General features: G+C 39.3%; 2 protein-coding genes across 2 annotated transcripts in view; both read left to right on the top strand.

Annotated features, from left to right (window-relative positions):
- Positions 1–10,804, top strand: part of RBP1 (retinol binding protein 1) — a 36,337-nt gene extending 25,533 nt beyond the window's left edge. The window contains exon 3 of the mRNA XM_061378900.1: positions 10,707–10,804. Within this exon, the coding sequence (XP_061234884.1) occupies positions 10,707–10,739 (33 nt within the window). The 3' untranslated portion in view covers positions 10,740–10,804. The remainder of the gene's footprint in view (positions 1–10,706) is intronic.
- RBP2 (retinol binding protein 2) overlaps positions 1–19,339 on the top strand; it is a 44,112-nt gene extending 24,773 nt beyond the window's left edge. Inside the window, exons 3-6 of the mRNA XM_061378897.1 lie at positions 10,707–10,801; positions 14,315–14,493; positions 17,347–17,448; positions 19,068–19,339. Coding sequence (XP_061234881.1) covers positions 10,707–10,801; positions 14,315–14,493; positions 17,347–17,448; positions 19,068–19,121 — 430 coding nt within the window. The 3' untranslated portion in view covers positions 19,122–19,339. The remainder of the gene's footprint in view (positions 1–10,706; positions 10,802–14,314; positions 14,494–17,346; positions 17,449–19,067) is intronic.
- Positions 19,340–27,197: the final 7,858 nt, after the last annotated feature.

Here is a 27,197-nt window from a genome sequence, read left to right as displayed (position 1 = left end):
CCTGGGGTTGTTCCTGCCCAGATGCAGGACTCTACACTTTCCCTTGTTATATTTCATCAAGTTATTCCCCGCCCAACTCTCCAGCCTGTCCAGGTCCCTCTGGATGGCAGCACAGCCTTCTGGCGTGTCGGCCACCCCTCCCAGCTTAGTGTCATCAGCAAACTTGCTGATAGTACACTCAATTCCCTCATCTAAATCATTGATGAATATATTAAATAATACTGGTCCCAGTACCGACCCTTGAGGCACTCCACTAGATACAGGCCTCCAACTAGACTCCGCCCCATAGACTACAACTCTCTGGCTTCTCTCCTTCAGCCAGTTCACAGTCCACCTCACCACCCAATCATCCAGACCACACTTCCTTGATTTAGCTGCGATGATGCTGTGGGAGACTGTGTCAAACGCTTTGCTGAAGTCGAGGTAGACCACATCCACCGCTCTGCCATCATCCATCCACTGTGTTATTTCCTCATAAAAGGCTACGAGATTGGTCAAGCGTGACTTCCCCTTGGTGAAGCCATGTTGACTGCCCCTCATAACCCTCTTATCCTTGATATGCCTTAAGATGGCACCAAGGATAAGGTGTTCCATCACTTTCCCAGGAATGGAGGTGAGGCTAACCGGTCTATAGTTACCCGGGTCCTCCTTCTTGCCCTTTTTGAAGACAGGAGTGACATTTGCTTTCCTCCAGTCCTCAGGCACCTCTCCCGTTTCCCAAGATTTAGTAAAGATGATGGAGTGTGCTCCAGCAATGACCTCCGCCAGTTCCCTCAGCACCCGCGGGTGCATCCCATCTGGACCCATGGATTTATGGATGTCCAGATTGCTCAACTGGTCTTTAACCCATTCCTCATCGACTAAGGCAAACCGCTCTGTTGACCTGACTTCATCTGAGGCCTCAGAGGTCTGTACCTCTGAGGTACAGGTACCTCTGAGGCTCTTCAGGACTGCCTCTGGCAGAGTAGACAGAGACAAAGAAGGCATTCAGTAACTCTGCCATCTCTGTATCTTCTGTCACCAGGGCACCCATCCCGTTCATCAGCGGGCCTACATTGCCTCTGGTGTTAGCTTTATCTGCCATGTATTTGAAAAAGCCCTTTCTGCTGTCCTTGACCCCTCTCACCAGCTTTAATTCCAAGGAGGCCTTCCTACATCCTCTAGCAGCAGCCTTATATTCCTCCCAAGTGGCCAGCCCCTCCTTCCATGACCTGTAAACTCTCCTATTCCACTTGAGCATACCCAACAATTCCCTATTTAGCCACGCAGGTCTCCTGGCCCTCTTCCTTGACTTCCTACGTGTCGAGATGCTCTGATCTTGAGTTCAGAAAAAGCAACCCTTGAATGCCAACCAACTATCGTGGGCCCCTTTACCTTCAAGCAGCCTAGTCCATGGAACTTCCCCTAGCAATTGCTTGAAAAGGCCAAAGTTTGCCCTGCTAAAGTCCAGGGTTGCAATTCTACTTGCTATTCTATTGGTCTTACCACACAAGATCCTGAATTCCACCATCTCGTGGTCGCTGTAACCAAGGCAGCCCTCAACCTTCACTCCTTCAACCAGACCCTCCTTGTTAGTGAGGATGAGATCCAGCAGCGCACCTCTCCTGGTTGGCTCATCCACCATTTGCATGAGGAAGTTATCATCCATACACTGGAGGAACCTCCTGGACTGCGGCTGGGTTGCCGAGTAGTCCTTCCAGCAAACATCAGGGAAGTTAAAATCCCCCACGACGACCACGGCCTGTGACTGTGAGGCCGCTCTCAGCTGCCTATAGAAGGCCTCGTCAACTTCCTCACCCTGATCCAGTGGCCTGTAACAGACCCCCACAACAGTATTGCCCCTGCCAGCCTGTCCCTTAATTCTCACCCACAGACTCTCAACTCGCTCATCATCTGTCCCCAGACAGAACTCAAAGCATTATAGCTGCTCTCGCACATAAAGAGCACCCCCACCACCCCGCCTGGCTGGCCTGTCTTTTCTGAAAAGGATATAGCCCTCCATGACTATATTCCAGTCATGTGAGCTGTCCCACCATGTCTCTGTAATTGCCACCAGATCATAATCTCCTGACTTAACACAGGTTTCTAACTCCTCCTGCTTATTTCCCATGCTGCGCGCATTGGTGTACAGTCATTTCAGGGAGCAAGCTGAGCACACCGATTTCACCCTAGGATTACAGGAGGCCCCCAGTCTTCATCAATTCTGGAGTGCTGCTGCACTGGGGCAAGCCCAGCTACAACCCCATCCCCCTTTGAATCTCGTTTAAAGCTCTCCAAATGAGCCCTGCTAATTCGTGCTGCAGCATCCTTTTGCCTCTGTGCGACAAACCTTTCCCACGTGCCATTGTCCAGACTGGTGCCCTATAAAACCAGCCGTTATCAAAGAATCCAAAGCCCCGCCTGCAGCACCAGCCTCGAAGCCAATCGTTTATGGACTGAATTTTCCCATTCAGTCCCACATCATCAACAGAAGATGAAAGGAGTGAAGAGAAGATCACTTGAGCCCCAGAGTCTTTCACCATCCGCCCCAAGGCCCTGTAGTCTTTCTTCATCCCCCTCAGACTGCGGGAAGCAGCTTCCCCCTCACCGGTCTGGAAGACAAGCAGCGGGTAGTAGTCTAGGGTGCACCAGGCTGGGGAGCGCCCTGGTGATATCCCTGATCCGGGCTCCAGGCAGACTGCACACTTCCCTATGATGAGGGTCAACTCTGCATATTGGGCCCTCTGTTCCTCTCAGAATGGAATCACCTACTACAATGACCCTTCTTTCTTTCTTATCAGAGGCAGTCTTGAGGTGTGAAGTCGACTGCCTTTTCCTATGTGGACTTGTAGGTGGGCCTTGCACCACATCCTCACCTACCTGTCCTTCAAGATCCAGGGCCTCAAACCTATTACGGAGAGACACCTGGGGAAGCAGGGCAGGAAGGGAGGAGGGCTGCCCACGACGCCGAACTGGAACTCGCTCCCAAACCTCGTCGTCTTTTTGGTCCCCTACCTCTGTGCGACAGCTACAGGACAGGGGCTGTCTCGGGCCATCCTCCTCTGTCTGAGAGGGCAGGGGGTCCATCCCCTTTTGGGGGGTATCTCCCTAGAGCCATTCCAACTGGCCCGCCAGGGAGTTATTCCACCAGTCAATCTCCCTTTCACACTCCCTGATGATCCTCAGCATCTCAACCTCCTCCTTAAGTTTTGCCACTAAGCCAAGCAGATCTACCTGCTCACACCTCATGCAGGTGGAATGCTGTCCTCCCTCCCCGGCAGCAGCAGGCTCTGGCACTCCCTGCATCCAGAGACCTGAACAGCCACGGTTTGGGACAGGGTCTCTGTCTGAGTTGCTACAGTCTTCTTACTGCAAGCTCTATGAATATTGACATCTAAACATATAAATTTTCTTCTAAAATATACAATTTAAGAAAATGTGTTCTCATCTGTATCTTTTTCTCTATTAAATGTAGTTGGTGCTTTTTATCCAAATCTGAAATGACCATATTTATCAATTTCCTATGTCAATTTAGACATCCAGTGGCAACATCAATAAATCAGATATAAACAAGCCTTCGCTCTACTTTGCATGCATGTGCATCCAGTTCCTGAAGCCACATGGCATGGGGGAGTGGGTAACAAGCTGTCTGGCTGTGGGTTAAACCACGACAAGAACCTATCCCTTCAGATATATGGGAGTAATCTTAACTTCAGCAATGTGTCCTGAGTTATATTGCCTGGTCTACCACCAATGATTCTGCAATGGACTGGTTATATACATGCTTTAAGAGTCATCTTGCAGTGTCAAGTATGTTGCATTTTGGTAACACAGAGTATACCAATCCATTTAACCATATCAGATGATATTTGGATTTTTTTTTAATACATTTTTTAAAATATTACTACAAATTTTCATCTTCACTGCTATTTTTATCAAACAATTGCCAAATTAAAGCTAGCAATTCACTACAAACATCCAAAGACCACTGTTACTACACCAAATTATTCTTTACTACATTCCAAGATGCATTGGAGAATTAAACATTGGCTTTGTTTCTCCCGTAGTATATGGCAGAATGAAGCCAGAGGCTTTCCCACAGCAGGAGTGTTGTTGTGGAGCTGAAGACACAGGCAGAAAAGAATAACCATACACACTGTGCAATGAACAAATTTATGAGTTTTACAATACAGAGCATTCCATAATCAACAGGAAATAAGAGGCTTATACCTCTGTTCTAAAAGATATGCAACAAGACAGGATGATAGCATTCAGTTACATGGAAGATTTTGCTTCTGGGTTACTGAGCTAGTACTTTTTTTCCTACTTGAAGCACTAAACCTGATTTATGGCAAAAAAAAAGAAAGCATTCAGGAAATAGATACACTTACCTATCTAGGCATTTTCCTACCGTAGAATATCAGTTCTGTAACTGCTCTGCGCTGGTAGCAACACAGTGAAAGAAAACAAACAGGCAGAATATTATTGTGGGGCTTCATCAATACATCTGGACTTAATTTACAGTCCCTCTCGGACAGTGGCTTTAGGTCTTTAAGGTTATCACAAGAATGATTTCAGTCATTTTCTAAATGGCTTCAGTGATATCAATATTGTGCACTAATTGCACCAGTTAATAAGACTTTTTCTTTTAATCTGGATTCTAGAACTTTAAGCAAAATCTTTCTATCATCAAATTATATCACTTATGAAGTAGTGAAAACTTGAGGACTGAGCTATTTGAAAGTATTCCTATAAAGTGACCTCCAGATGAGGTCTCCTTGAATCTTTACTGTTACTCTAACGGATGAGACCCTGCATTAAACTGACATATCAGCTTTTATGGTCAGGCATGAGCAAGCTAAAGGAAATACACATTTTCTTAGCGAAACTGTGCATGTCATGGAAGAAAAAAACCCCTCACACTGCTTTCTATAGATTCTTTTAATTCAAAAGCCATCTATCAGTATTCCAGTTCAATGTCTGAGCAATGCAGCATTTATCTGATGAAGATAAGAAGTGGCAGCTGCAATTACAAGACTTTGCCACAGAGTAAATACAATTAAGTTATAGATTACAGTTACAGATATTAATGCATAGCTCATGCAGGGAATTCAGATCCTGTACAAATCTTTGAGGGGAAAACTTAGGCAGCCTTAATGGCAATGACAAAAGCACTTCAACTGAGTTCAGGTTTTCAATCTACATTGATGTTAGCCAAGGAGGAAGCATGCTTTAGTGGATAACATAAAGGGCTATACTTGCTAACTTGCTCTGACTAGTGGCTTATTTCATGACCTTCGTGAAACCATGTTGCTCCCTAAGCTTTTCTGATTTTACAAAGGCTAATGATTTTTACTTGCTTCCTTGGAGTCTGTGGATAAAGACCATCGAATAAGTGCTCAGGAGAATTAAGGGACAAATACATTCAGCATTGCCCATTTATCTGGAAAATCAAGGTCAGCTTTATCTATTGGCTATTATTTCTCTACAGCATAATTTTTCATAATGCAAGCCACTTCAATAAAACTGAGTTCTCAAGCCAAAGTCCTTGATTAGAGAGGAGGAAGGCTTCTATTTAACAAAGTGTGTAACATCTGCATCCAATTCCGTCACCAAGAGTAGGTCAAGCAAGGGATCAGAATGGCTAGAGAAAATCATTGACTGGAAAAAAAAAAAAAAAGTAAAAATATCCAGTGGCATAAAGCAAATAATTTTATTTCTAAAAGAATGATTAAAAATATATTTTTGTGCATCTGTGCTTAAACTGAAGGTAAACACGAAATTTGTCAAACTGGCATTAAGAGCATCCTCTGTTTACGTCCTCCCACCACCACAGCTTTTGCAGCCCATCCTTGCTGTTCTGTCAACAAGACATCAGACACGTTCTTCTACTGAGAAGTGAATGGAGGAATCGTCCCTTCTCTTGGGTGTCAAAGTGAAGTTTGTTCCTGCAGATATCTGTTTTGGCTTTGAAGTTCAGTGCCATTTGATATTTGTGGAGGGCAACCAGTAACAACTGGGGTCAAAGACTATTTGCTGGGCCCATGAAGATGTTAAGGGGGCGTGAAGACAGGCTAGGAAAATTGGAGAAGAGCCTGGAGAAGAGAAGTTGTGTGGAGACCTCAGAGGAGCTTCCAGTATCTGAAGGGGACCTACAAGGTTGCTGGCCAAGAAGTCTTCATCTGGGACTGTAGCAATAGGACAAGGGGTGATGGGTTTAGACTTAAACAGGGAAGATTTAGGTTGGATATAATAAAGAAGTTCTTCACTACGAGGGTGGTGAAGCACTGGTACTGGTTGCCCAAGGAAGTTCTCAATGCTCCATCCCTGGCAGTGTTCAAGGCCAGGTCGGACAGGGCTCTGGGCAACCTGATCTAGTGGAAGGTGTCCCTGCATACAGCAGGGGTTTGGAGCTGGATGATCTTAAGGTCCCTCCCAGCCCAAACCATTCTGCGATTCTGTGCTCTCCTGCTGTACATGTCTCTCCTACTCCTCCTTCCACTTCTTAGTGAATTCTCTACACAATAGCTGGTGCCTGTCTTCACTCAGCTGAACCCCCATGGCCTGCAAGTCATCTTACACACTGACCAGAAGCAGATTGTTTTCCTCCAACTTACTTTTAGCTGCATAATATGACGACTCATATTTGCGCAGAACAGAGCCCTGAGCCTGGTGAGATGGCGCCTCTGACTGTTTTTGCTGTAGCAGCCATCACTGAATACATTTTGAGTGATTAATTTTCTTAAAAGCAAAAATAAACCTCGGGAGTGCACATGTGCTAACAAGTTAAAAATAATAATAGGTGTCTATGACCATGCTGCTTCTGTCTGAATCCTGCAGGGGAATTCAGTTGCTAAGAACGACTTACGCAGCTTGCCATATTTCTGTGTGTTAAAACAACAACCAAATAACTATAGGCAAAAGTCCCAGCTGTCAAGCATGAGGAGTGTAGGGGCTGATCGGGGGAGTACAAGGCATTTTTCTCCTGTGTTATATATGTATATTAGATAATGTAAAAGGGAAATTAAATGAGGTGAGGACAGAGTGGGAAGCATGCTACCATCTCTTTAAAATACCATGACAAAAGTTTACAGAAAAGATTCTGTTTGACCAGTAGCGCTGTTCTTTATATAGTGCTCCTAACAGTGCTTTACAGCATAGCATTTCCTAAGGAGAGTGTAGCACCAGCTATTTCAGATTGCAAGAAGGCTGAACTTGGTTCAGCTGCCCATATATGATTGCTCTTCCGGGCAAGTCTCAGCTACAGTGAGAGAACTGGAGGCAAGTGTTAGAAGTAGCCTCCATGGCTGCTGACTCATTCCACAGCAACATTTGGGACTCAGTTTTCAACCTTGTCAGTTTTGGCTCTTCCTATGAGATATTTTTATTTTTAATTGCCACAGATCAGTAGAGATTTGTAGGACAGAGGCAAGAAAAGTATCTTTTTTTCTTCACACACAAATAAAGACTGAAAGAGTTATTTGGGCTTTTAACTGAAGTATTCAGCTTTTTCATGACTTCACTTTATTTCCAAGCTCTTAGTACTCAGCCATGAAACTCATCCTTGCATTAAAACCTCACACACAAATTATGAGTTCAGAGCTTTGCCTTTTAACACACATATAGGAAAACCTGAAGAAAACACTAACCTTCCACCAGTTCCCAGGGTTCAACACATGCTATACACATGGCATCCCTTGTGATATTACTGTGGGTCTTGCAAGGAAAGGATGCTGAGAACAAAATAATCATGATGATTAGGACAGGGCACCTTTATTAATTTCCCCAAACTTATGGCATAGAAAGGAAATATTGCTTTGCCATTTTGACAGTCTGTCTCCATGTATTCAGTATACAGACAATAAACACAGAGCAAATGGAACAGTTTCTAAGATTTGAAGTGGATAATAAGTCTACATTTTAAAGCTGGAATGTGACAAGGGGCAGGGCACTGTAACTAGCAAGGCACAGACCCAAGAGAATGCTGAGGATACAGTGGATTGGTGATCTGCTGGCTTCAATTATTCACGTAAGCCTTCAAAACAAAATTGTGTTAACAGCCTCTGTTCTGTTTCTTGGGTCCATATGATTTAGGCAGGTACCTGAATGTGGTAGAGGTTTTACTTGCTTATCAAAATATTGATTCCTAAACTGAAAGTTCTTTCTATGAACCCTAACACACCACTTTTTAAAAGATCATGAAGCATCTCATGGCTCTGTCAAGTCAATATTTCATGTTTTATTAACTCCCTACTTAGCCAGTTCTTTGAATTGGTTCAATTTAGTGTCTGTAAACCTCCTAGTTGAATGTTTACCTGAAAAGGCTCAAAAGAGCTTTTTCAGGCTGATGGACAAATTTATGCTTAGAGAACTCCTGATCTGGAGTTTACATAATACACATGCTGAAAAAAAACCCAGCTATTTAAAGAACTAATAAGGGATAGGCATAAACAAAGCATCATTGTGAAAACCTGTATGATTATATGTGTATGCTGTAAATTATGGCCTTATACATAAAGAATGTTCATTGCCTCTGAACGTGCCTACCTCTACATATCTACAGCTATAGAACTATTTTTTGCTAATTCTTAATGGGTGCTAATTGTTGATCATCACAAGATACAGCTTCAGTCACTTCCATATCTTAGCAAACTGACTCATATATACAAAGCAAACTACTTCAGATCTAAAACCAATGAGCATATAAAATGTCTCACTGTGAGCTTCTAGCATATGCTCTGATTTTAAAAGGTGGTTGTAGACAGTCAATCTGATTCGTTCCTCATAAATCTACCACTAGGCATTTGAAGATACAAGGTAAAAACACTGAGTACCTGCTCATAAACTGGACATCATTCCTTTAGTACACTGAAGGAAAGAATAACATCTCGTTGGAAAACCAGTGTGATAATGCACTTGGAGATTATTAGGAGTGTACACAAGGGAAGTGATGCTCCTTACACCACTTAGAGTGGTTGTGAGTGACTGACTTGAGCAATAACATATTTTTTTTTCTCTTTTATAGAATCTTTTAGCATATACATAAAATGTATAAAGAATAAGAATGCATATATTAATGTGGAGGCTAAAAACAGAAGTACACAAAGATATGTAAAATCAAACTTACTGCATAAGTATTGCATAATAGCACTACAGAACAATGTTTTAAGCGCAAAGTTTTTCAAATTTCCCTTTCAACATAACATCATTCATAGTGTTTTGCCTAGAAATTTGTAGTGGAAGGAAATGTAAAGTAGATGGAAAGAAAAGTAGATGTGTTCAGCTAAATAAATTGTGCTTGAAACAAGGCATATGTTTGAGCAAGCCAGCCTCTACCTATTTAAAGATTTCAGCAATTACGAATTTCACTGGTCTATAGATAAATTATATAGGTAAGGATGCAGGTATCTTCCTATGTGCATCACACAGAAATTCATCTAACTTTAGCAGTAACTGCAGTTCCTTGAGCCTTTGTCTCATATCTGATTGAAAGCCCTCTTAATATGTCCTATAGGTATAGATCAAGATACTTCTTTTCCTTCTCTTAAATTAGCTCCTTAAGTATCACACAAGGACATTTGAAGAACAGAGCTCCCAGAAACTCTCAACTTTTTTTAGTGGTTTGTTGTTTAGTTTTTTTAATCCCTTTTTTCAACATTTATGGAATTCTACGTTAATGGTTTTTTTAAAATGAAAGCGTAAAGGAGATATCATAAGATCAGTAACTCAATTTACTTTTTTCTGAGTTGAAGTTTAAGATTTTAATACTTTTCTGGTAAAATTTTTAATAATATTCCTATTTAAAAAAAAAAAAAAAGAGAGAGAAAGAAGAGAAAGGAAAATCAAGGAGTTTTGGACTCCTGATCATTTCTATAAGTTATCTTGGCTAATGAAAGACAAAGAATTTAAAACCTTAACTTGTAATAATTTGCCTTTAGTACTTACTTTAAATTCTGATAAAGTTCCACTACATGTTCAAATTCTCCATTCAGACACATTCCAAATGTATTTATTTGCACAACTGAAATCTGCTTTTCCACACCACAATGTAATGTTGCTGGATGAAAAATACCTCTCTAACACAAGCTGCTATGTTTAGGAGTAATTAAAATATCCTTTTTTAGGGTAGAACTGATATAATTATGACTGATTTTGAATTACTAAACATTTGTTAAACTTGTTGATAAATCAAAACAAAAATGCAGCTATTGATATACAGATATTTTGAAAATCAAAAGAAAACTAAAGTATTTTCAACAGAAGTATTCCTTTTTCTGCCCTATCTTGCATTTGTTGCACTTTCAAGACCCCCATTAATTTTAAATGGAAGTTCTGGGAGTGTCAGCTCTGTAAGACTGGTTCTTCATAGGGAAATGTGACACAGAAAGGAACTCAAAGAGAATTCACCTTGGAAACTTCAACTGGGTTGTATAATTTGCCACTCTGTTCACTATATTTCAAAGGTATCCCATAATAGCTAGTGGTTCTTTACAAAGGTCACTGTAAAATCATGTCCTGTATGACTACATATTTCAGAGTGCTCTGCATCTGCCAGCTGCTCAAGTGAACTTTGTTAATGGAGGCAAAGTTTTCTGGGGTTGTCACCCTGACCCTTACACTGTATTATCTACAAAACCATAAATCTTATTAAAAATAAAAGATATGAAAAGGTTTATAAAACATCCTCTTAGCAGATCCTGTTTCCAGCTTCACCTTTTGATCTGCAGTTGGTTTTCAGCTCTTGCCACCATGCCTGCTGATTACAATGGGACGTGGGAAATGGAAAGCAATGAAAACTTTGAAGGATACATGGTTGCTTTAGGTAAATGAAAAATATTAACTATATAAAGAGAAAATGTTTTATTATAAGTAAAATCCTCCTAAAAATTAATGAGACTATTTCTGTGCATTGTGACATAAGGGTTTCTGCCAATCACATTAAAAGTTCAGAAAAGTAATATAGTGACTGTGATCTAAGTATAAGCAAGAGAAGAGTTGTAATCAAACTTATTAGTCATTATTTAAATGAATGAAAAGCCAGGTATAGATGGAAAAAAAACCCATGATACAGGTATTTCAGATAGAGAAATTATAGATTTAAATATTTTTTACTTCTGGTATATACTTATTGTAACAGTCAAATCACAACCTGGTCGACTCCATTAAAGATGGGATATTCTATGTCCCTAAAGTAATTACAGTGTTTAGTAATTAATGCTTTGAAGTAGTAGAAATTCTATGTACCAGTTGGATGATAAAGGTGAAAAAAGCCTTTAAAAAGAATTAAAGCCACATGGGCAGATATTTCTGACAACTTCTGTGGGAGTCCAAACGCAGCAACGAGGCTTCGGTCACAGGATTTCTTGAAGATAGGTTTACATGGTTAACTAAGCTTAATTTCACTTGCCTAGGACCATCATTGGTGGCAATGTATGTATACATGCAAAAAGAGATGTTCTGCTCTTCAGGCAACTTATATTACTACTCTGTTAGCCTCTTTAGCATTAGAAGCCCAATAGCTAGTTTGTATTTCCATTGTACAGGATATTGCTTGTAGATGCTAGTATATTGTTAACTGAATTCAAGTTTATGTCTGTTCATATCAAGTTTTTGTTGTTTGTAGATTTATTTTTCCCCACACTGATAGACTCAATTTTTGTAATGACTGAGCTGATTTTAGGAGAGAAATGTTTTCTTGTGCTGCACCTATTATTTTCAATATAAAATGCCTTCTAAGCATTTTTGTTCCCATAAAGGCATAAGATTTTTGCTCCGGGTCATTATGATTATCTAAGTAGCATGCAGGAAATCCTTCCTCTACTTAGGTTAGCAAAGATGTAGACTTTGATTCGCTGAAAAGAAGAAATAATAGAAGACATCACCATTTCTCAAAAATTTCTTCGTGCAATCTGGATTGGCACTGGAAGAACAGTTACCACTTTTCCACTACTGCAGTAATATAGCTGCACTTCAAAACCAGCAGAAAAAGGGAGAAGTTAGATTTATACATGCATGAGAAGTTGTTTGGAGCTGGCCCTTCCTAAGTACATGATGGGTGTTTTTGCATATACACGCATATAGATTTTGTAAGTTATACTAATTAAATACTGCAAAAAAAAAAACCACCACCAGAATCAATGCAGAGATGTATATGGCTACAGGTGATTCTCTGAATGGAACGAAATTACATGGAAAGGTATTACATGAAAAGATATTCTTCTGCTCTGTTTCTCACAATATACATGAGGTTGATATTGTAAGCATTAAAGTGGTCAGGTTCAAGGCACAATGTGATTTTGGTTTGTTGAAATTCATCCATCCTTTCAATTAATGCAGATGCATTTCTATAATTAAAGAATACTTTTGCCCTTTAAGCCAGAAACTTTTATCATAAGCATGCTACAAAGTATTTTAATCTACTAGAATGGAACAATATATCATTTTTATTACTTGTATTGTTCAAAATGCAGTTATGAAAACCATGCTTTAATAAAACCTCCCCTGATTTTTCTCCAGGAGCTGCAAGACTAATATATTAGTCAGAAATAGCATTTCTTCGGGAGTTTAGACAATTTTTTCCTCAGAGAGAACTAGATTTTATGATACCTGGCTATAAATCAGACCCTGAGGTACCTCTAATCCACCACAACAGATAAAATATACCCAAGAAGTCTTGAATATAAATATTGAACACGAACATTATTCCCCAAGTTAAAAAGTAAAAAATTTTTTTCAAGCCAATCCTTGTATTCATCTCGATTAGTACTTGACAAGTAGTACAATGAATCTACCCCCCCCCCCCAAAAAAAAGGGCTCCATTAGTATGTGGCATTGCTGAGCTGACAATGATTAAACCACTAAAGGATGGCTAACAAATCAAAAGCAGTTTTCAATCTCTTGAAGAAGCATGTGAGATTATTTCGTTTGCATATAGCACCATAACAAGATTCACTGTTAGCTGGTCAGAAATATTTATTGCAGATGGTAATGCAGCTGGCGCTAGGTGGATTATCTGGGGCAAACTGTCATTGTAGCAATATATATTCTCTGTTTGGAAACTTTCAATGCATTCAGTTGCAAGCAGTTGTTTACATTCTAATGTTAGCCTTCTTCATGAACAAAATAAGGATGTTAAGGAGATCAGTTCTGCATAAAATGGTTACAGAATATTAAATAGGAACTATCAAATGCTGTACTTAGATACTTCTACTCTTGGCTTGTAATTCGTCACATGTAAACTACACCTCATCTCTGTGTCTGCTGTCTACCAATAAAGGATAAGTCATACTTTTATTTCATTGCTTATTTTTATCCATTTGCATAATTTTCAATATTTTTAAAATTTTTAACCTCATACAGTTCCACAGACTATAGGTTCATTGTAAAATTAACATTTACAGTGCAATTATAATCATTTACAAGGATACTGGAGAGGGACTCATCATCAGGGACTGTAGAGATAGGAAAAGGGGCAATGGGTTCAAACTAAAGCAGGGGAATTTCAGGTTAGATATAAAGAAGAAGTTCTTTACTGTGAGGGTGGTGAGGCAGTGGCATGGGCTGCCCAAAAGAAGTTGTGAATGCTCCATTCCTGGCAGTGTTCAAGGCCAGGTTGGACAGAGCCCTGGTGAACATGGTCTACTGTGAGATGCCCCTGCACATGGCAGGGGATTGGAACCAGATGGTCTTAAGGTCCTTTCCAACCCCAGCCATTCTATGATTCTATGCCAAAATCCCCTTGGTTACATACTCATTCTAACACGATTATTTTCTGAAAAGGAATATTATTTTGAGATTCTTCTTCTGGGGAAGGCCAACATTTGTAACCCTGAAGGACACACACCAGCACCCTCACATGTGAGGTGCTACATGACTTACACTGCAAGCTTACGGAAGAGAAGAGAATGGCTCCCAGGCACAAAGTGATAATAGCACTCCTGGCACCCCACAGCTTCTTGTGGCCAAACAGACAAGTACATCTAATAGCAACTGTTGCACGTCCTCAAAAAAAATTGAGATTTGGGATTCACTACTGGTTGTATGTTGTAACTCAGCTCACAACATTCCCATAGATATCCTGTTAATAAGTAAATTTATAATCAGTGGAAGATCCTCAAGTTGAAAGTCTACTCACAAACACAAAATTATTTTTATTTGGAGTGATCATTTTCTCTACAAAATGTTGCAGGTAAAAGTGTCATTTGTGGAACTCTGTTCCACACCTAATGTGTTTGCATTTTTTATTATGTATGAATATAAGTGCTGTGGGGGTTTTATTTTTGGTAGCAAATATGGGACTTTTCATTGTGATACTCTCTCCTCTGTTTTATGGCAGGTATTGATTTTGCAACTCGTAAGATTGCGAAACATTTGAAACAAACAAAGGAGATTGTTCAGGATGGTGATAACTTCAAAACAAAAACACTCAGTACTTTCAGAAACTATGAACTGAATTACACTGTGGGAGTGGAGTTTGAAGAGCACACCAAAGGCCTGGATGATCGAGTGGTAAAGGTAAAAGTTCGGTGCCTTGTATCTGTTTACGCTACAGCCAGCACCAGGAGGGAGCAGTTGCAAAAATAAGCTGAATACATGAAAAAGCCCCCACAATATTTACAAACATCAGGGGCTTTTTATAAAGCAGAAATAATTTGCATCCTGAGACAGTTTTCTTTCCTGCTACAAGCATTTATTACGTATGCAAATCAGGATGGTTACTCAGCTACGTGAGGACAATCGTTAATTACATGTTTTTCTAGTAGGAGATTTTTCCAGCTTTTTTCCGATAGACCTTTATGTATTTAGAAAGTAGCAAGACTGCATTTTGACCTATTTATCTTTCTTCCTGAAACTATAAATCTATCCATGGAATTGAGGACTTTCTGTGACTCAGTATAAATTCTCAGTTCTGAGTGACAAGGTTCACACTGTGTTTTCCATCTGATCCTGCTCAGCCTCAGCTGGACAGTTTAACAGTTGGACATTGTTAAAATAGACCTTCTCTCAGCTATTAACCTTAAGGGAGCTCTGGGAAGGGACAAGACCAAAATGTGAGCCATCGCTGCCACTGATACAGATGGCAGGCTTACTGGCAGTGGCAGACAGGCAAGGATGCCCAGCAGTGCATGCTTTAATATCTTTAGGATTATAGGAGTAACCTGAGCTCAAAATTCCCTTAGGAAACTGTGGGCATACATTTATACACCTTTCAGTGAGATATGCAGAGAAGTAACGTTTGGATCAAGGACCATATTGTGTGTTAGTCAAGTTTCTGTACCAATACTGCTTCTGTTTTACTCTCCTGTCACCCCTAAAATACTTAAAGAGGATTTTCAAAGGTAGAAAGGCCAGTAGATCTTTAATTTCCACAGACTGTCCCCATCAGTCTTGCTAACCTTGCATCACCTGCCTGTCTTTGTCAGCACCCACTGAATCTACCCCTATCTACTCCTCTGCCAATTACTGCAGTTTTCTTCTTCCACTAAGCTCAGCTCTCTTGCTCTTCTCCAAATATATGCTGTCTTTCCCATCAAAGTTTCTCAATAAACAAGGTTTTGGAACTTGTTGCCAAACTCTGAGAAGCTGGTATCAAAGCTCACTGTCAACAAGACCTGTTTTGTTTTGGCAATTGCCACAGGAAATTGGCAGCATACAGGACATGTTTACATTTGAACTCACATTATCCTTCACTAGAGTGGCACAAATTAGACAGAAGACTTTGTTTATTCACTGTGGATCACTTTTCATTCTCAAACTTGGTGCAGTGTAATTCCTACTACTTCTTCCAAATTACTTCTCATTCACAGCACTGTAAGCCATGAAACTGGAAGACCCATTCTTTTCCACTGGGTGGGACATATTCCTGTGACAGACCTTATGCTTTGAAACATTGCTCCCACACCTCTTTAGATCAGTTGAAGGCATTACTGAGTATCTAAAGACTCATTAGTTGCACCACTCTTTAAACCCTTAGACTCTAGTGCTCTTCACCACTATCAAAGCCATTGCCTTTCTGTGCAAAATCATTTAATTTGCAGACTCTCCTCTTCATTATCAGATATTTGGAAGGAAGGGTGGGAACACAGCTTGTACATTTATAACCCTACTTGGTTTAACCATTTTTGACTAATACTCTTTCCTAAACAAATCATGTTACTTGTCTCTAAACAAGAAGAGAGGGACACAAGGAAGCAAGTCATGCCATTATTCTCTGGACTGCTATAAAAGAATTTTCTGCTCAGTTTATTAACAAAACAACACCTCAGACACATTGAAAGTAGATGAAAGTAATAAAACTGCTAAGCAACATTTAAATGTAAAGAGGGCATGGATAATTTAAAGAGCATGTGTCTTAAAATCTCTGTAAATAAGAAAGAAGTTAACTGAAATTGAATGAGTTTTGTCTTGTTATTAATAGAAAGCTCCCTCAAAAGTGAAATAAATCTCCCAGAGCTGAACTAGAAAATAAATTAAGCTCCCAGTACTCAGAAAGCTTTTTAATAACTGAACTTCCACTGATTGTAACTGGTCTCAGATGAGGATTTGCCTGTGATACATGGTTAAATGCCTCCCTACAGTACAATGGTTCAAATCTAGAACAAGTCAAACAAAGTTGCTTTGAATGTACTCTACTTTATCTGAGTAGATAATTTAGCCTGTAAAGAGAAATTTTTGTTACAGATATGGTCATCCTGCTCCTGGACAAGAATCAGCATGCCCACTATCCTGTTTATTAGTGATAGACTGAATCACACCAAATCATGAAATGGCTGAGGATGGAAGGGACTTCTTGACATCACCTAGTCTGCTCAAGCAGGGTCAGCTAGAGGATGTTGTCCAGGTTATGATCTTTCTCTTTAAAGGTCGTTTGTGAAATTGCACGACAATATATAAATAGATTTATTGCATGAGATTATATTAGCATACACTTCCATTTGTTATTTGATGCAGAGCTAGAAGAGGTGTTAGCACTGCACTAGTTGGTATAAGCCCCACGTCTTCACTCATCAAGCCTTCTAATCTTTTTATTAATGGCTTTAAATGGCAAGAAAATAAAAAGACAATTTGTGTTCATGACACAAGTGTTAAGTCACCCAGCAAGTCACCAGATAGTATGAACACTTTATATTCATGTATGTGAAGAAATGTATGGAAATGACAACAAAGCACTGTAAAAACTTCATATCAAAATCCTGTTATCATCTTGAATGCATCCAGGTTTTGGCTGAATGTCTGCTTTGGGGGGGTATCAGGAAGAAGGTGGGGAATGGTAGGGAATTGTGTCTGCTAATTGTTCGATTGAGCTTATTTTCATGTATTGATAAACTTCTTGATAACATATCTGAGTTAATTATCTGATTCATGCAGACACTAGTGACCTGGGACGGTGACAAACTGGTATGTGTTCAGAAAGGTGAAAAGAAAAACAGGGGCTGGAAGCACTGGATTGAAGGAGACCTACTGCATCTGGTATGGGCTGCTACACAGATTTTGTAGTACGTAACTGACACTGCAACAGAGTGTGATTTTCCATTTCAAGGGGTTTGTTACTTGTTCTAGTTTGAATGGTCTTTATTTAGACAGCTCCTGTAACTGAGCTCTGGGAAATTCCCCCTCTGCTACAACTCAGGAATGCTTAGTTTCTTTCCACTTGCTCCCAATTAAGTCATAATCCTTCAGAGATTTCTTTTGCTCCAGTCCACTGCCCTTCAGCTATTAACCCTTCTTGTTACATTGCACCTCTGACATCAACTCATTCTTATATCATCGGTGGTAGGAAAAATAAACCCAACAAACCAAAACCCCCAAAAAACCCCAAACCGTATGGGACAGATTGCAAGAAAAATGCCATTTTTGTTCTGGAAGAAGCACTATGCGGTCTTAGCGTACAGTGGTGTAATACAGATCAGAAACTGCTCAGTATTCAAGAGGATCCTGCAAACAAGCTACACTGCAATTATGGTGTGCTAGTACAAGAAAAAAGTTGAAACATTCATACATCTGAGTTAGTAAGCTGGAGACCACAGCTACATGAGGTGAGTCCAAGATAGACCAGAAGAGCCTGTGCAGGAAATAATAAGTGAAGTCCAGAGAGATTTCAAAAAACTAGATACATATGATAATGATTCCAGAGTTTCTTGGGAAAGCAATCAAGAAATGGGCATGATAATGTTGAATGCTGCAATAGCTTGGTGGAGAAAGATTATGGAGCAGAGCTCATCGATCTTTCTCATGATTTACCTCTAGATACCTAGTCCTTCACAAGTGTGCCCTACAGGTAATTGGTATGGCCAGGTACACTGCCTCAAGTGTGCATGCTTGGAAGGTCAAAGCAATGAATGGAAGAACACTGTCTGCCACTTAAGTAAAAGCCAACTGTTCAGTACACCTTTTCAGCGCTATTTTAACACATATTCAAAACCTGACCTAACAAAGGTTCTACATGCTGGCACCAGGATTCAGGCTAAGATTGTCAGAAACAGGGAGATCAAGTAGATTTGGACAAGTCTTCAGAAATAGTATTACTGGCTGATAAGCCACCTGCAGATCACTTCAAAATCTGATTCAGTACAGGCTAACGCGAAGACTACCCAAACCGACTGCATTGCAATGTGCACGTGTGCCAACCTTTAAAGCATCAGTTGCAACACTGGGTAAAAATGTTGTGTTGTTCTGGCCCCTGAAAGATGGTTTGGGCATGTCTGTGAAGCAAATGTCTTCATCTGTTCAAAGCATCCTCCTTTTTTTATTTTATTCCTTGTTTCACAACTTCTTATAATTATGAGGTAACGTGAATTATTAACTATTACAGTATATTGAGAAAGCCTTGCATTAAAGAGCAATTTTTATGCATTTTTCATGTTTACGCTCCTTAAGGCTCAGTTTAGTTGTCAAAATCTAATTACTACAACATGTGGTGAATGCCTGCTGTTTAGTTACGTATAATACACTATTCTTTTTGTTCACTCCTTCATAAACACATCTTTTTACTGCAGTGGCTCAGTTGTAGTGATTTCTGGCACGACCTGCTGCATATTCAAAATACTACTTGTGCCACTATATACTGACTAATTGTTTTATTACTGTAGGAACTGACATGTGAAGACCAGGTGTGCCATCAGGTATATAAGAAGAAAAAATAAAACTGATCAGAAAGCTGCACCATTATGCAGTTATGTTTTGTCTAAAGAGAAGAACCAAGCCAGATTTGCAATAATTCTTCAACACCACCTTGAGAATGTGTTGTATGCCTGTTTATGGAAACAAACACATTTTATAGAAATAACATCAAACAGTTACAAACATCATAAATTCCTTTGTATTTCAGTCTGGAGTTAAATAAAAGTAATTGTCTTTCAAATCGTGCTTTCCTACATATTTTTAATCATTTCAAGAAGAATGTCTTGAAGTGACAAAGCTGAAAATTAACAGTTACAATGATCTCGACCACAGTGTATCTCTCCATAACATCTGTAATATTTATTTGGATGACTGACTAAAACTGGGCATTCATTGGACTGTTTCTATTTAATTTAGTTCTGGATCACAAAGTCCAGTTTCAGACAACAGAATGGCTCACTGAATATAGAATCATAGAATCATAGAATGGTTAGGGTTGGAAAGAACTTTACGATCATCAAGTTCCAACCCCCCTGCCATGGGCAGGGACACCTCGCTCTAAACCATATCACCCAAGGCCTTGTCCAACCTGGCCTTGAACACTGCCAGGGATGGAGCATTCACAACCTCCCTGGACAACCTATTCCAGTGCCTCACCACCCTAACAGGAAGGAATTTCCTCCTTATATCCAATCTAAACTTCCCCTGTTTAAGTTTTAGCCCATTACCCCTTGTCCTATCACTACAGTCCCTAATGAAGAGTCCCTCCCCAGCATCCCTATAGGCCCCCTTCAGATACTGTAAGGCTGCTATGCGGTCTCCACGCAGCCTTCTCTTCTCCAGGCTAAATATGATACATGGCCTTTCACATCCAGGTGGTTGATTTGATTTTGGCCCACGTCTATAGCTGCTAGTGGTTAGTTACCACCTGACCATGTTTCCTTGCTCATGTGAAATGCTGTAGCTCCTTAATACATTCCTAGAGTGAATCACTGACAATGCTGCTAAACTCCAGCTAGAACTGGCATCCTACTAAAAACCCCAGTGGGGAAATCTGCTGTTTGAAGCAAACTTTATATTCAAGAGTTGCTCCATGATGTGCAAACTAAGGCATACTTATGGCTGTAGGAGAAAATGAAGAGTACACACAGACTGCCTGTACCCTGTGCATAAAGAGTACCCACCCAGCTGCAGTCTTCACTTTCTACCTCCTTTTCAGAGACTTTAAAAAGAAAAGCCATTTCCATACAATTCTTCCAAGATTTATTTCAGGTTTTTCAAAAGAATTCATGTTCTTTGCTAAAGGCAAGTTGAAGTTAACCATGGATGGTGAGCACTACTTCAGTAAATAGAAATTATTCAACGAAATGCACACATTCCACAGAACTGAAGAAGGGCTTGTATGCCCAAAAGCTCATCTGGTTTTTCCCAACCATATGAATGATTCTAATAAAATACCCTGTCTTTCCTACAACTTTGCCTTGAAGATATATAAACTTTCTCATAAACTTTATCACCATTTCAATTCCATATCGTCCACTGGACCCCATCTTCTGTTTGGTATGGGAGGAGTGGCAATTCGCTAAACAGATATGTGGTAGGGAATTGGAGAAGAGATGTGGAAACACACTTTGCAGAAATGGGGATATATACTTTCTCCCAGTCCCAACGTGCTCTTAGCCTTCCCACTGTCTCACTGCTTTCCTATCTTTTAGGATAGGAAAGCAGTAAAACAGTGTCCCAGCTGAGAACAAGGTTACATCTGCAAAAACCCAAATTGGATTAATAAGTCACTAATACTTACATGGCCATGGACATAGAGGTGTGTATATAGGGATATTTTTATGAACTGGACTATGCTTCTCCTGATAGAAGTTGATTGGTATCAAATTTCCTGTGTACTTCAGCTAAGCAATGCTCTAATGTTAGTTCCCATAGAAGAAACTGTTGTTGGAGTTGATAAACTCCTTATTTTTATTTATTCAGCCCTCACCCTGACTTTCCATTAGAAATATATTTAATTCTTATTTCTAAGTCACTGCTAGTTACTAGGATAGGAAGTACCAGAGTTCATTAAGCTTTCAAAATGTTATCAGAACAAAGTAATCACTGGCAAACAAAATGTGCACATTTTAATCAGTGACATTTCTCATAGCTGGTTCTTGGCAGGAGTAAGCCTGCATGATGCGGGGTTTCATAACTTCACACCAAATCAGAAAACAAAGGAAAAGCTTTCATGTAGCACAAAGAACTACCAATAAATCACAATGGATGAGCTTGCAGATGGAAAGGTAGCATTCTTCAATTGATTTCTTATTATTTACTGGTTTTATCTAATGGATACTGTAGGGAAGTTCATGAAGTAAGCCATTATGCACTTCAGTAGACTTTGATTAGGAGAAAATTGGATCTGGACGCTTTTGGTCATCAGTTTTCTTTAATGCTTTAACAGGGAGTGAGCAAATCTGCAAGGTTTTTTACATTGCAGAACAGCATTTTCTTCCCACACATATTGATATGTAGGAACTTACAGCACCCTTACAACTGTATGCACAGAAGTGGAGACAGAGGAGATATTAATTTTGTTGCAGTACAATTGCTTCCAAAGGCATGTATATATATACTTGTTTGTGTCATATTTGTGATGTTAGATTGGTCTCTAAGCTGTACAAAGTCCCTTTTCTCCTTGTCAGCAGATTAAATACTTGCACAGGAGGAACGGATCTCACTAGTAAATCAGAGGATGTTCATTCCCAGTTTTTCAGCCCTCTGGCATGCAGTGCTGTCTCAGCTGTTTTGAAGGATTACCATTTGCATTGATTCTTTTCCTCATAGAGAATATTACTCAACTACAGTTAACAGGAAGGAAATTTACCAGCAACCTTCTGATCCAGACAACAGAAAAGCCTGTACTGTAACAAAAGCACTTCCTAGTGAGTACAGTACTGGACAAAGAGTCAGTAGAATCACCTGGCACTGGACTTTTCAACACACAAGGACAAAGGTATGTGTAAGAAATATTTATGGTGGAATTGTAAAAACCCCTCTGCATGGAGTCAATTTTTCTCCCTCAACATCAACGAGCATTTTCTTGTCAACTGTTAAAAGAAGAAAGCAACACTGTGAGGAAATGCTGCAGGATAATGTTGTAAATGCTCCCACCAACATTGTTCTGTGGCTACTTCCTAAGAGGCCATCTTTCTGTTAAGCTCTGGAGGGTCACATCCTTGCACAGAATGGCTTTCAAATTTGTCATGCGTATTCTATGTGCTCTGCTGATGTGCTGCTTGTAAAAGAAAGCTGGACGTTTCTAAATCAGCTTTGACTTCAAGATCTTATGAAGACAAGTAGAATTTCACCATTAAGTTGTTTAAATACATTTATTAGTACTTTTTTTAAGCAAGGGTAATATTTTGCCTTGGTGGGGAGAGGTTAATAGAAAGGATTTCTTCATTTTTATTTTTTTTTTCCCACCAGAACACATTCTTCTCAGGTTTCATTTGTGATTGACTTCAAGGGCATAAGTTGCAGATATTTTAAATTCAGCTTGCTGATTACACTTGTTATGCAGATGGTGAAGATCAGAAGAAATCATTGTGTGAAAATGAGATTTTAAATAAAATTAATCTGACAAGATTTTTAATAGCTGCAAAAAAATTCTCAGTTATTCTCTAAATATCACACTTGCTTTAATTATATCTCACACTGCAGTGCTTCAGACGTCATTAAATAGAAATGGCAATGCAACAGATGACAGTACATATTCTACTTAAGTCAGAGGACTTCTGTGGAGTCATTCAATTCAGCCAGATCAGATCCTCAGTCAGATCATACATATCTACAGATAACACAGACTATGGAGCTGCAGAATTTGATGCATTCAAAGTATCAGTGTCAGGAAAATGTTTATCACTATTCACTGTTATTGATTCAACAAGATTCAACAACAAAAGAGTGCAATAAACTTCCTGAATGATTAGGAAGAGGGGGTTTAAGTTAAACACTCATCTTTCAACTTAGATGATAAAAATATGCAACTAAAACCAAAACCATGTGGCATCTAGCAATTTTCTCTGTTAACTCAAAAACAAATAATTGAGAATTTACATTTATTGATATAGATATATATAATATTGTGTTTTTCTTAATAAATCACCAACAACAATCTAAATTTGACTCTAAATTTCTAAACATTTTTGAGAAACCAGTATCAGTAAAATAGTCAGGAATAACACCTGGAAGATGAGCTTTACTGGTTAGAGGATTAAGGCAGAATTGAATGGCTCCCTTTGTGAAATAACAGCCTTGGTTCTCTAAAAACACAGATTGCTGTTTGCTACTAATGGGTGCCTTGAGTAGCATTACAGCAAATTGCTTTCCTTGATGGCATAAACTGAATACACAGAAAACACACTCAGTTAAAATGTTAGCACATCAGAAGTCACTAAAGGAAAATAAGTGTTTTCCAGAGAAGGGCTTTGTATGATCATAACTGAACTATTTCTGTTTTAGCGAACTTGTGCCATTTAAACCAGGAAGCAGAACCAGATTTTCTACTGCTATGCTAATCGCATAGTGATTCTGCAGCAGAGCAAGATCAACACTGTGACTAAATCACAGTGGCAGAAATGAATTAACTGTTGATCTGGCTGCAGGATCCAGTGTGGTCCCCAGTGGAAGTCTAGACAGCTCCAGCCCTTACTCTAATTTGGACTTCCAGATGCAACATCTGCTCACAGCAACGGGGATATTCTTTTAGTTACACCTCTTACCTGACTCCCCTTAGCTTGTTATACCAGTACTATGAGATTCTACAGGGGCAATGTACTACTATAAGAGGGTAATATTTGTCAGAAGATGATCTCACACCAACTACCTGAACCTCTACCATGGAACAAGTTGACTCAAAGGAACTACAGAACATACTTCAATAGTTCAAACTTTGTGATGTGCCATTGACACAGCAAGCAGTGCAAGGCAATGAAGATTCTGGCCATAGTACTCAGACTTGGGTTTACAGGTTTTTCACAAGGATAAGTATATGTGTTCTCTTTATACAGTTTCTCTTTGTCTTTTGTTTCAAAGAAGAAAGCCAATCCTTCCCAATGTCATAAATAAAGAAAAATATGTTCAGTTTACTGTAGATCTCAAAGAATAAGCAAGGCTGTGCATGAACACACTATAGTAACTTCTCAGATATGTGGTTTTATTTACTAAGTATATGAAAGAACTCTGTAGCTGTCCTAGTGCAAGTAACTTAAATAAAATGAGACCTATAATACGTTAGGAATCTTCCAATGAAACATGTTTTGGCACCTTGGAATAGGGTAAAAAAATGCCCAAATAATTGACGTCTCGCTGCAGATTTGTTTCCTCATGGGATTAGACACAGATTAAAATTATTTCAAAGAATAAATCATCATCACTATGTTGGATATAAAAACAATGCAATGACTTGTATGAAAATCTAGGCCTGCAAAATAAAATGTCTGTAGTCCTTTGCTTAGATTACCAACAATAGTAACAGTCAAGACTCCTAAAACCACACACTGGATACAGTTCTGCAGTCACAGAATTCACAAGAACAGTCAGTTACACCTTAAGCAGTTACAGTCTAAATCACTTTCTCAGATATTATATCAATACTAGAGCCTTTTTGCTGCATGTTTTGATGATTTCCTGGATTCCACTTGGACCAAGAAGAAAATATGGAAACATTTCAATCAATTGATCTCAGATTGTTAAAACATTACAACTTATCCTTCTTTCCTGACCACTCCATTAGGTTTTGGTAATGAAAACCATTACTATTCCTATTCTTTCCTGTCAGCTGCATCAGCAGTAATTAATATCCACTGCCTGAAGAGCATAAAGGTAGCCCAGTGCTTTTATCATCCTTTCCCCCCCCCTGCATTATAATGATTAGGTATTAAAAAAAGATGCCAGAGGACATCTTTATTCAATCTGAGAACTTCAATATCTAATTCAACACTGGGTCTTATTATATGGAAGTAGTAATTAGAGTTGAAAAAATATATCTTGGTTAATGTAGCTCTTCTTAATGTGTAAGATTGTAACCACATCACTGTATGATGAAATGAGATGCAGTGAGCCTGTCCTATCTAATGCATGATATAGGTAAGCTTTCTTAAATACTTAGTGCTAATGTATTCTATGGCCCTTTATGAAGTTACTTGAAGCCATAGAAGAATTTGCACCATTTTCCCTGAAGACAAATGTTTTCATGTAGTGATTGGTTTTTTTTAGAAGAGAAAGTACATAATCATATTTTAAATAAAATGAGCAATACAGAAAGTATAATCTTTTTTTTCATACTATCGCATTCCATACCAAAAAAAATCCTGAAAAGTCTGGTAAATGCTGCAAAGGCTTATTGCCAGAAACCTCCTTTTGTCACTAGAAGTATAAATACAAATCTCATGTAAGCTAGGAAAGCCCATTTTTTTTTGTCCAAATCAAATCACTTTCATGAACAACAGAATTATCTTCGCCAATATACAGTCACCGAAACTACTGCTGACAAAATAATACTGGCTCCCAGGGTTATTTTATACAAGCTCCCAGCTTCTATTTCCAGTCAGAGCCAGTCTTCTGAGTCCCATCTCTGAGAAGCCCTGCAAGTAACTCCAGCACTCATTCCTATTACATTTAACGTAATTAACATTATTAATCAATTGTCATGAAATAGTTCACATAAAAAGAATCAGATAGCACTTTCTTTAAAGTGTGTTTTTAAATACTGTAAAAGCTTCAAAGAGTGGATAGTGTCTCTTCCTGTTACAAACCCACCTAATGAGGCTGTGTTTTGTCAGCAAAACAGACACGTATTCATAGGAACATATCAATGTCCTACCATACAAGATCTGTTATAGTGACTTTTTTGTAAAGGATGGCCAGTGCAGCCTTTTGATGCATACAAAAATTATCAGAAAGGAAGTAGTCCCTTTTGGTCAACTTGGTGCCAGGAGTTGCTCGCATGCAACTGTCCACCTGCAGATGTCTGCACTGAGGCACTGCTTAACCAGAAATGAAGAAATTTCCCCTTTCATGGAAAGTGATGCTGTTGTGATTTTCCTTATACTAATGACAAGAAACTACTGGGCAGAAACATGCATGTATTTTACCGTGGAACAGCTGATCCATGTTATAGCAGCCTTCCAGTATCTGAAGGGGGCCTATAGGGTTGCTGGGGAGGGGCTCTTCATTAGGGACTGTAGTGATAGGACAAGGGGTAATGGATTAAAACTTAAACAGGGGAAGTTTGAACTGGATATAAGGAGGAAATTCTTTACTGTAAGGGTGGTGAGGCACTGGAATAGGTCGCCCAGGGAGGTCGTGAATGCTCCATCCCTGGCAGTGTTCAAGACCAGGTTCGACAAAGCCTTGGGTGACATGGTTTAGTGTGAGGTGTCCCTGCCCATGGCAAGGGGGTTGGGACTTGATGATCTTAAGGCCCTTTCCAACCCTAACTATTCTATCCTTTCCAACCCTAACTATTCTATGATTCTATGTTCATTTGTTAATACTATGGTTACCTGCTGTGTATCACAGACTACAGACCTGGAGTTCTTCAGTGCAGAGACTAACAAATGAAGAGTAGGAACTACAACAATTGCCTTAATCTGTGCTTAAAAGGAGAGTTCAGTCTCTCTCTGGCCTGGTCCACACAGGAATTTGTTAGTACCAGGATCAGTGATAGTTTTTATGAGCACGTATCATAAAACGCAGAATTATGCCAGTATTAAAATGCTTTACAGAAGTATAGTTTTTTTCCCCCACCCTCCTGGTAAGGAAAAGTGTGCACTAAATGAAACATATTTATACAAGCCTTTATCCAGACATGTTAAATGGCTGTTCATAGGTGGTATAAAGGACAAATTCGTGACCTCCTTCTACTTTTAAGTTACAGTTGTGAAGCAGAGCAAAATGAAAAACATGTATGAAGAAAACCTATTTTTAAAGGGTTTTGTCCAAGACAGATAAATTATCAGTATAACAAACAAGAAAACTGATGACCAAAACAGGCTGGAATTAAAACTAGCAATAATTGTAATTACTTCAACAGAAGGCTTTAAAAA

Source organism: Neopsephotus bourkii, unplaced genomic scaffold, assembly GCF_033783945.1.
Source record: "Neopsephotus bourkii isolate Nb327-2 ecotype Australia unplaced genomic scaffold, CSIRO-AGI_Nbou_v1 NB_1768, whole genome shotgun sequence".
In the NCBI taxonomy this organism is placed as follows: domain Eukaryota; kingdom Metazoa; phylum Chordata; class Aves; order Psittaciformes; family Psittacidae; genus Neopsephotus; species Neopsephotus bourkii.
This window is presented reverse-complemented; position numbering and strand designations above follow the sequence as displayed.